Here is a 9,927-nt window from a genome sequence, read left to right as displayed (position 1 = left end):
CCCATCATTGATGAGGAGTGTGTGTCTTGCCTTGAACTTGCCCGACAATGAGGACGAGGTGGGGATGGGGTAGAGTGTCTTGATTATGGGGTGGGGACAAGGATGGGGTGCCTTGCCCTGTTGGCATTCCTATATAATTATTAATTATTAGTGAAATTAATAAAAATACTAGCTTTTGTAATTATTTATATTTATTTAAATTCAATCAAAATTTCATTTAAAAGAATGAAAATATTAACAATTATTAAAATTACTACAAATGATTAATAAAATAAAATTTATAAAAAATATTTGTTCATATTAAATTGACAATAATTATTTTCTACATATAAACATTAAATGAAAATACAATTATTAAAATTTTAAATATTGACAATAACGTTGAATGCTTTTAGTTAATTAACAACAAAATTTGATTATTAATTTATCAATTAATTAATAATAAATAAAATTATCCAATCTTTTTCAAATTTTTCTATGCATCGCATGGGTCTCCGCTAGTAATTAAATATATAAGAGCTAGTTTGGGCTGAACAAAAAAGCCTATGACCAAATTGGAAATTTTTGGGCTATATTGAAAATGATCATCTCTATTTGGAATGTGTTGGAAGGGATTATACGGGCTGGGCCTAAAGAGAAAAACCTATGACCAAGTCCATAATTCATGGACTAGGGTTGAAAATGATCACTAGACCTGTTCATGGGACGGGTACCCTGACGGGTCAGCTCAACCCGATCTATTATAAGTCGGGCTTGGACATGAATTTAGGCCCGCGGGCCTGAGCTTGGGCCTAAAATACCAAGCCTAACTTTTATTGGAGTTGGGCTCGGGCTTTTTTTGAAAAAGCTCGGCCTGAGCCCGAGCCCGAGCCCAACTTGATATTATATTTTATAGCAAAAAAATGTATTTTGTATAATAAAAATATACATATAATGTGTTTTTTTTTCTTTGTTCCTCTTTTAGATTTTCAAGCTTTTATTATTTTTGGGTTTTGAGGTATTTTAATATAAATAAAATATTTTTTTATATAGTAAAAAAATAAAAAATTTATATTTTTTCCAGTTTTCTCATTGGGCTTCGAGCTTTATATGAGGGCCGGGCTCGAGCTCAAGACCTAGGCCCGATGGTTGGGCTGAGCTCAAGCCTGATTGTATTCTATTAATATATGAAGACAAAGCCTGGTCCGGCCTTACCCATGAACAAGTCTAATAATACCCCCAAATTGGAATGAATTTACATATGCTTCCTACAAACTCCCCACATTCACATCTCACCATGCATTGGGAACATCTCCCGATGTTGTCAGGGGAGATATTCCCAATGCACGGTGAGATGTGTGTGGGGTGCATATTTGATCTCTCTCAATTGGAACGTGTTGGAAGGGATTCTTTTTTTGATAAACGAAAGGGATTTTTTTGTTGGCGGGAGATCCCGATTAGCCCGGGCATGACCACTCCTTGGTCAGGCTTCTCACACTTGGGCGCTTCACATGCACATCCACCATGCATTGGGAACATCTCCCGTGAAAAATAACTTACAAGTACGGGAGATGTTCCCAATACATGGTAGGATGTGCGTATGAGGCGCCTTATGTGAGGAGCAGAACCGATCTCCCTTGGTCCTGGCAGTCTGGCACCTATGTGCGATTGGACCGGTTCGGCTCAGTGATCAATTCAACGTTCATCGTCCGCTCGATTTTCCAAAACATGGACCGACCAACCAAACCAATCACAGGTGCATCCGTGCATCAGCAGACATGTAATAATGCTCCACCGGCGCAAGTTAAACCTTACCAGTTCTTAAACCAACGCGTGAGACCTGATCTGCTCCTCACACAAGGCGCCTTACACACACATCCTATCATCCATTGAGAATATCTCCCGTACTTATCAATTATAATTCACAGGAGATGTTCCTGTGAGGCGCCCATCTGTGAGGAGCAGATCCCATCACGTCACAAATACCAAAAGGCTTCCTTCCCGCTCATCTGGGTTTCATCCTTACTTGAATGAAAAGAAAGAGCTGAAGGTGCCGCTCCCTTGTACACTCCTCTTACCTCTACCCTTTCCTCTCTCTTCATGGTTCCTTCCTTCAATTTCCCGCCAAATCTCCGTGACCTCGAAACAGAGCACGATGACGACCGCCTTTCGGTTCAAGCCCCCGTCGACATTGGCTCCTTCCGTCCTTCCGAACTCGAAGAGTTCGTTAAAGGTCAGTTCTTCCTCCTCATTCTCCATAGAAAACCCTAATAACCCATTTTGTTTCAACTTTTACCATTCCAATTCTAAATTATTTTTGTCTTTTTTTTTTCTCTAATTTGTTTGGCAAAGGGGTCTCATTCGATCTATCCGACAAGGAGCTGTTCTGCGTGGAAGAGCAAGAGGTGTTCGATCGGGTGTATTCCGTCGTAAGAGAATTCTCTCTTCTCACCCCAGCATGTAAGTTCAATCTTGTCGAGAGCCTTCGGTCTAATCTCAGTGTTCTGCTCCCCAATGTTGATTCCCTCTCACGAGCCCCCCAAGATGAGGCACCCATCCTTGATCGCATTGCCTCATATCGTAACGCTTTTAAAATCTACTCGTTCTTCCTACTCAGTATCGTCCAAGTCGAGGAGTCCAATCAAAATGCGAGCAACAATTCAAAGGTAGATTATTGCTTTTTTTTTTTTCATTATATGATTTTGATTTTCCGGCGCTGTTTTTCTTAGTTTTGATTTATGGGTTTAGGCTGCTATCAATAATCGGAAGAAACATTCTACGAACTCGTGGAATTGGGAATCACAGAGAGGTCGGGTTCTTAATTTAGTTGCTAATTCACTAGAGATCAACCTCTCCTTGCTTTTTGGATCGACCGACCCAGATGAGAATTACTTGTCTTTCATCGTGAAGTAAGTTAAATGGTTTATCTTATATCCAACTGCTTTGGATTTTTTCCTCTATCTTCATCTTGATTTAATATTACTATTATGGGGTTTTCTAGAAATGCATTCTCCCTGTCTGAGAATGCAGCCTTACTTAAGGACTTGGAAACGAAAGAGGCGCTAAGTCGTATAATTGGCACCTGTGCAACCAAATACCATTATACAGCACAGTCATGTGCTTCAATCCTTCACTTGATCCACAAATATGACTTCGTTGTAAGCCACATGGCTGATACTGTTGCGGGGGCGGAGAAAAAGTATGCTGATGGTAGCTTGGCAATCTCCCTCATCAGAGAGGTTGGACGGACAAACCCAAAAGACTATGTCAGGGATACTGTTGGGGCTGAGAACATTGGCCGGTTCTTCGTGGAGCTTGCTGACCGGCTTCCAAAGTTGATGTCAATGAATATAGGAATCTTGGTTCCACATTTTGGTGGGGAATCTTACAAGATAAGGAATTCTCTGGTTGGGGTATTTGGGAAATTGGTCTCAAAAGCATTTAAAGATGTTGAAGGAGATATGAGCTCCAAGTCCCTCCGCCTGCGTACCAAACAAGCCATGTTAGATATCCTTCTTGAACGATGCCGAGATGTTTCGGCCTATACCAGGAGTCGTGTACTTCAGGTGTGGGCTGAGCTATGTGAAGAGCATGCTGTTTCAATTGGTTTGTGGAATGAGGTTGCAATGATTGCTGCTGGACGATTGGAGGATAAGAGTGCAATTGTAAGGAAATCAGCACTTAATTTACTGATCATGATGTTGCAGCACAATCCATTTGGACCCCAACTCCGTATTACCTCTTTTGAAGCAACTTTAGAAAAGTACAAAGAGAAGTTACGTGAACTTGAGCCAGCTGCCACTGCAGAGACTACGATGGATGATATACCATCTGATGGTGGTGCCTGTGAAGCAAATGGTGAGATTGAGCATGAAACCACTGAGGCAGAGGTTCCCAAACAGCAAGATAGTATCACAGATAGCTTGCCTCCTGTTAAAGATGATATGGTGCAAACGGATTGTTCAATACCAGATGTTGGGAATCTGGAGCAAACAAGGGCCTTGGTTGCATCGCTTGAGTCAGGTCTGAGGTTCTCAAAATGTATATCAGCTACTATGCCAACTCTTGTTCAACTTATGGCATCATCTTCTGCAACAGATGTTGAAAACGCGATTCTCTTGTTAATGAGGTGCAGACAATTCCAAATCGATGGCTCAGAAGCCTGTCTTCGTAAGATGTTACCTCTGGTAATGCACCTGAGTTTGGTTGTTCCATGCTATATTACTAAATTTTTTTGAGCATATTTCTAATTTGTCAACAATGTTAAATGGGCTTTCCTGAATGGATAAAGTATCCATGTCAAATGTCAGATTCTGACACATAAATTCTTGAGGGTACACCTATTCTTCTTTCTTGTTATTAGACATAAAGGAACATCTAATATACATAATGAACACCAACTTTTCTTATTGAATGTTTCTAGGTATTGAAAGATATACTTCTGGTTTTTTTGAGAAATCTTCAAATATATGATAATGGAAACTCACAAAATACAGAAACTTTTAAATAATAAATTCTGATTCTGGACTTCTCTAAGTCCATATTTTTCCATCCTGCCAAGTCAGACTGCAGGACACATGTCATAGTTTTGACTCCCGTGTCCATGTCTATGTCCATGTAAAACTGTTTCTCAGGTTGTTTTTGACATAAATTGGTTTGTTGACATGCACTCTTTATTAACGTTGTATGTATTCTTTCTTCAGGTATTTTCTCAAGACAAATCCATTTATGAAGCTGTAGAGAATGCATTCATTACAATATATATACGAAAAAGTCCCATGGAAACTGCTAAAAATCTGTTAAGTCTTGCCATCGATTCCAATATTGGAGATCTTGCAGCTTTGGAGTTCATAATTGCGTCCTTGGTGTCCAAAGGTGATATTTCCACTAGCATGGTACGTTTCTCTCTTTTCAGTTTTTGGATAATTTCTTTCTTTGTAAAAAAATTTCTATGTTTGGTCCATATAAATTTGGCAATGGAAACCGTGATTGACACAAAATTTATTTATTTTTCACCAAATGGTAACTTTGCTCATGTTTCATAAGCTATTTAACTAAAAGGGGTACAAAACTGAGAATCTTACATAAAGATTTGAAACATAGGAAATGGAAATATCCAAAACATATAAAGATGACCCTTGTACAAATAAATACGGGGCCCAACATAAATGAAATCTCCTCATACCTTTCCTAACAAGCCCATCAACAACCAATGGTAGCACTTAGATTCTAGAAGAATGAGGGGTTGAATCTAAGGATTCATAGTGGTGTAAAACATCCATCTAATCACAATATGGGAATCATTCTCGATAAGGATTTACTCAAATAACATTGTAAAAGAAAGTTTGAGGCCTTGAAGATGGGGAAAAGATCACTCCAGCCACCCATTACATTGAGTACGAAAGGATCTCTTCTCTATTGCCATTTGAGGCCCCCTAATTCTTGAGTGCTCATGCTTATAGAGGGAGCATCAATTAAATTGAACTTCATGGTATCTCAATTTGTGTGTGTGTGTGGGGAGGTGGGCCTGGTACTAATCACCATCCTAGTGGGATAGAACCAAGCAATTGAATGGGGGAACTTGGAGGACAACCAATACTAGAAAAGAGATTCTGAAATCTGAATAAAGAAGAAGGAGAAAAAACACTTTAAACTTGGTCTATACCTTTACCTTCTAATCTTTCATGGTCTAGATACAAGAAGGAGCGTTGTTGCAAGAAAGGGAGGCCTCGCCTTGGGTTGTAATCAAGAGTCTGGTTGTGATGATGTGGAGAGGGATAGTGTGTTATCGCAGAGGAGTTCCAAAAACATTTGAGTAGAAGTGATAGTTTGAAAGATTGGAGTTGATTTGTGTAGGAGGAAGTTGCTTGATTCCATTGTCTCTGGGGATGGCTCAGTGGCTATGAAGAAATTCAGAGGATTAAACAAATCACAATTTCTGCATATCACTAAGGTTTTCTTGTGTTTGAAAGGGGAGCTTGTTGGGGCTGGCCCTAGTAGTAAATATAAGAGAGTGTTTAAAAGAAGGGAGAATATAAGTGCCATGAATCGGAAGGTCCTTGGAGGGGTAAGCATTGATAGCCAAAATGATATTGCAACACATCTTTCTGAAGGAGAGGTTGGGAGGAAGGGAGTCTCAGAGGAAAAAAAAAGAAAGAAAAAGATGGTGACTGTGAACTTCTAAGGAAAGCTAATGATCTAAATATAGAGTTGGAGGGAGGAAAGAGAGGAACCCTGGACATAAAGAAAATTATGGATAGGGATGTGGAGGTTGGCAAGGCTTGGAGCTTATTTTTGTGGGGCAGAAGCTGGAGAGGCTTTTGCTAGAAGAGCTTTTGAAGAATTTAAGAAAACACAAAAGGAGTAAAGGTGTAAGGAGATCATTCTAGGGGAAGGGGAGAGACATGGGTTGAGGGAGAAGGATAGGAAGAGAACTTTGATGGGAAGGACCTATCTTGATGTATGGGAGGAGTTTGTGGGTTTTTTCTTTGTTTTGATTTTAAAAAGGGGAGGTGAATTGTATACTTTTGATTAGTGTGACCTTGCCACCTTTAGAGAGATACCTTGCCTTCTAGGATACCAATTTTTGGTCCATCCTTTTTAGGATTGGGTTCCATATTGCTTTAGAGATGCATCTGGTGCCAAGGGGCAGACCCAAATAAATTGAAGGCAGTCTACCCACTTTGCAGCCCAAGTGATCAACCAAGCTATGGTTGTTAGGCACTTCTCCCACAGCCAATACTTCACTTTTTGCTAAATTCACCTACAACCCTGATACAATCTCAAACCAAAATAGCAGACATTTTAGGTTTAGGATTTGGTCCTCCGAAACATTACAGAATAGGAGGGTGTCATCTGCATATTGCAGAATGGGGATTTTTGTTCTGTTAGGACATCAAAACCCTCCAAGAGATTCAGATCTGAGGCCCTGTCAACCAATTTACTGAGACCTTCCATCACAATTAGAAAAAGCAAAGGTGATAGTGGGTCTCCTTTTGCTGACCCATTTAGTAAGATTGAGAACCTTGGTGTGGAAATGCAAACTTTTATCCAGTTTCTCCACTTTGAGCCAAAAGGCATTCTTTCCAACATATAGACTAAAAAAGCCCAATTTACATGATCGTAGGCCTTTTCTAAGTCTAATTCACAAACCAGCCTATTCTTCCACTTCTTTTTCTTGAGTCAATTAACTCATTGACTATAAGAACTCCATCATGGACTTGTTTGTTATGTACAAAAGCACCTTGGTAGATAGAAATCAAAGAGTCCAGTCCTCTTAGCCTAGTTGCCAGGATTTTGGCTAAGATTTTGTACACACTACCAATCAAACTTATTGGCCTGAAGTCCTTCAGCTCTTTAGCTCCACTTTTCTTAGGCATTAGAGATAAGAAAGTTGCATTCAAACTTCTCTCTAGAGCAGCCGATTCATGAAATTCCCCTAAAACCTTTTAACAGATGTGTTTTAATTAGATCCCAAAATTTCTTATAGAAAAGGATAGTAAACCCATCTGGCCCAGGGGCCTTTTCCCCTTCCAAACTGCCAATGGTACTCTTTACCTCTTCTTCAGAGAAGGGTTCTTCTAACTCCATAGCCTGCTGTTCTGGGAGAGGCCCAAACTGTAGATCATTCAGCTTTGGTCTATGCTTACACGAATCACTGAAAAGGTTTTTAAAGAAGCTTTCAAAGGCTTCACCCAACTCCAGCTGATTTATGGAATTAACTCTTCTTCTAGTGTTCGCTATTTTATGAAAGAAGTTTGTATTACTGTCTCCTGCTTTCAGCCACATTGCCCTTTCCCTTTGTCTCCATTTAATTTCATTTTGATAGGTTAAGAAATCAGTCTTTTTTTGCCCGTGTCCTTTTCCTTCTGTTATCTTCATCCAGAGGACCTGCTTCCTTTGCTGCATCTAGATTATCAATTAATCTCAAGCACTCTTCCCTTTTTCCTCATCCTTTTTTGACCTTTCCTTCTGCTAAAGCTTTAATTTAGATTTTAGCCATTGAAGATTTTTGAAAAAAACATGACTGGCTGTGCCTTCAAAGGAGGCTTCATCCCATCACTGCTGAATGTTTGACACCAGTTCCTCTGAGTCCAGCCAACATTGTTCAAGTATAAAGGGGGAGGGATTTTTCCTTAAGCCACCTATGTCTAACATAAGTTGAATATGGTTTGAAACAACTCTAGGAAGAGCTTCTTGCTTTGAGTTGGGGAAAGTTTCTTCTCATTCCGGAGAAATCAAGATCCTATCTAACCTTACAAGTCCTGATTATTGGTCCAGGTGTAATTTTCTCCGGAGAGTGGTGGATTAATTAAATCCCATCTTTGAATAAATTCCATAAATATCTTATACCTCTATTAATCCTTGTACAAACTTTCTTGTCTTCTAGGTTGACAGTGACATTGAAATCCCCCCAATTACCCAAGGTCCTCCCCAATCTCTTCTAACCGAGTTTAGTTCTTCCCAAAAGACATCTTTTAGACTTGAATCCACTAGCCCATACACCCCTATTACCATTAATTGTTGGTTATTTGCTTCCCACAAAAACCTAGCTCAGATGGAAAACACTCCAATCTTCTTGTCTAAGAGTTTAAAGGCATTATTGTTCCATAAAAGGGCCATTCCACCAGCAGTGTTCACCGCTGGTATTTCAAGCCAATCGCAAGAGTCAAAACCCCCAAATGCTTCTCGCCACTTTGAAGGTTAGTTTTTGCAATTTAGTCTCCTGAAGTAATAGGGAACTAGGCTTTTTGTTTTTTAAGAAACCATCGATTACCAATCTTTTTCTACTAGAGCAAAGAACTCTTAACATTCCATGATGAAACTTTGATCCTCTCTATTTGTTAACTTTTTGAGTTTTTGTTGTCTCGTCTCACACTCCTGACGATGTTATTTAAGCCCTAGGCTAGTCTCAGTAGTTCTTTTGATTGCCTTTTGTTCTTTTTTCCTTTTTCCACTAAAAACTTGCTTTCAATGGCAACTAGTAGGGCTTTTGTTTCCTCTTCTAACCCTTTAAGGATACCCCCAAGAATTCCCTAGAGCTTAAAAACTTAGAAAGAACACATTAGAAATTTCATTTTCTTCAACATCCTCAGATTCACCATTGTCCACAACCTTATTAATGTCAACAACTTCATCAATTTGATGCGTTTCATCTATACAAGCTTCTTCCCAGTGTTTTAAAAGCGCAAGGCACAAGGGCGAATTTGCACCCAAGGCGAGAGGTGCAAGGTGAGGCGCACACCATTTTGAAGCAAGGTGCAAAAATACAAAAAATTGTTAAAAAATAAAAAAAAGTGTCAGAAAATTCAAAAAATGCAAAAAAATATTAAACACAATATTAGTAAGAAATATCAACTTAATTTTTAAAATTAATGGTTTTAGAAAACCTATTATCTAAAATTAAATCTTCAATTGCATTACTTCAAGTAGCTAATGTGATGTAAAACATATTACATTCCTAATTCTACTAGTTGCCTTTGTGCCACGCCCCTCGAGGCAAGCCCAAATAAGTCCATGTTAGGGTCCTAAATTCTTAGTTCTCAGACAAAAAAATAATGATTTAATAATTTTAATTGCTTTTTAAGAAAATATTTTAGTAGGATGAATGAATGAACAACATTACCAAAAAATAGTGATTTTAGTAGGAATCCTAAATACGAAATGAAGTCCTTGAGAACTTCTTAATTTGCAGTTGCTCATGTACCAATGTAGCCATTAGCCAAGACAAATCCGAACTTATACATTGTTGGTGTGAAAATTTTAATAAATTCTCATGCAACATAATTCCACTCAGTCAAGTGATTGAGTTTTTATTATTTTGGGTAAGGCCCATTCAGGGAATCATACGGATTATTCCCCTTAATTATTGCAAATCTGTGTTTTATTTAAAGTCAAGATTTGCAGTGTAATTACTGCATCAACATGTTTGCTGAAACAGCGTATCTG

The 9,927-nt window shown here is 38.9% G+C and overlaps 1 protein-coding gene across 3 annotated transcripts in view; it reads left to right on the top strand.

Moving 5' to 3' along the window:
• The first annotated feature begins 1,990 nt into the window (after positions 1-1,990).
• LOC148871966 (binding protein) overlaps positions 1,991-9,927 on the top strand; it is a 32,287-nt gene continuing 24,350 nt past the window's right edge. For all 3 annotated transcript variants that reach the window (XR_016108139.1, XM_088973599.1, XM_088973600.1), the window contains exons 1-5: positions 1,991-2,212; positions 2,332-2,645; positions 2,728-2,888; positions 2,981-4,166; positions 4,683-4,874. Coding sequence is in view for 2 of the 3 variants with exons in the window: in XM_088973599.1 (XP_088829725.1) it covers positions 2,080-2,212; positions 2,332-2,645; positions 2,728-2,888; positions 2,981-4,166; positions 4,683-4,874 (1,986 nt within the window). In the remaining variant the exon portion in view is untranslated. The remainder of the gene's footprint in view (positions 2,213-2,331; positions 2,646-2,727; positions 2,889-2,980; positions 4,167-4,682; positions 4,875-9,927) is intronic.

This window comes from Nelumbo lutea, chromosome 2 (genome assembly GCF_056320005.1).
Source record: "Nelumbo lutea isolate HS-2025 chromosome 2, American lotus-T2T, whole genome shotgun sequence".
Taxonomy (NCBI): Eukaryota; Viridiplantae; Streptophyta; class Magnoliopsida; order Proteales; family Nelumbonaceae; genus Nelumbo; species Nelumbo lutea.
The sequence above is the reverse complement of the archived record's forward strand: the minus strand, read 5'-3'. Positions and strand labels throughout refer to the sequence as shown.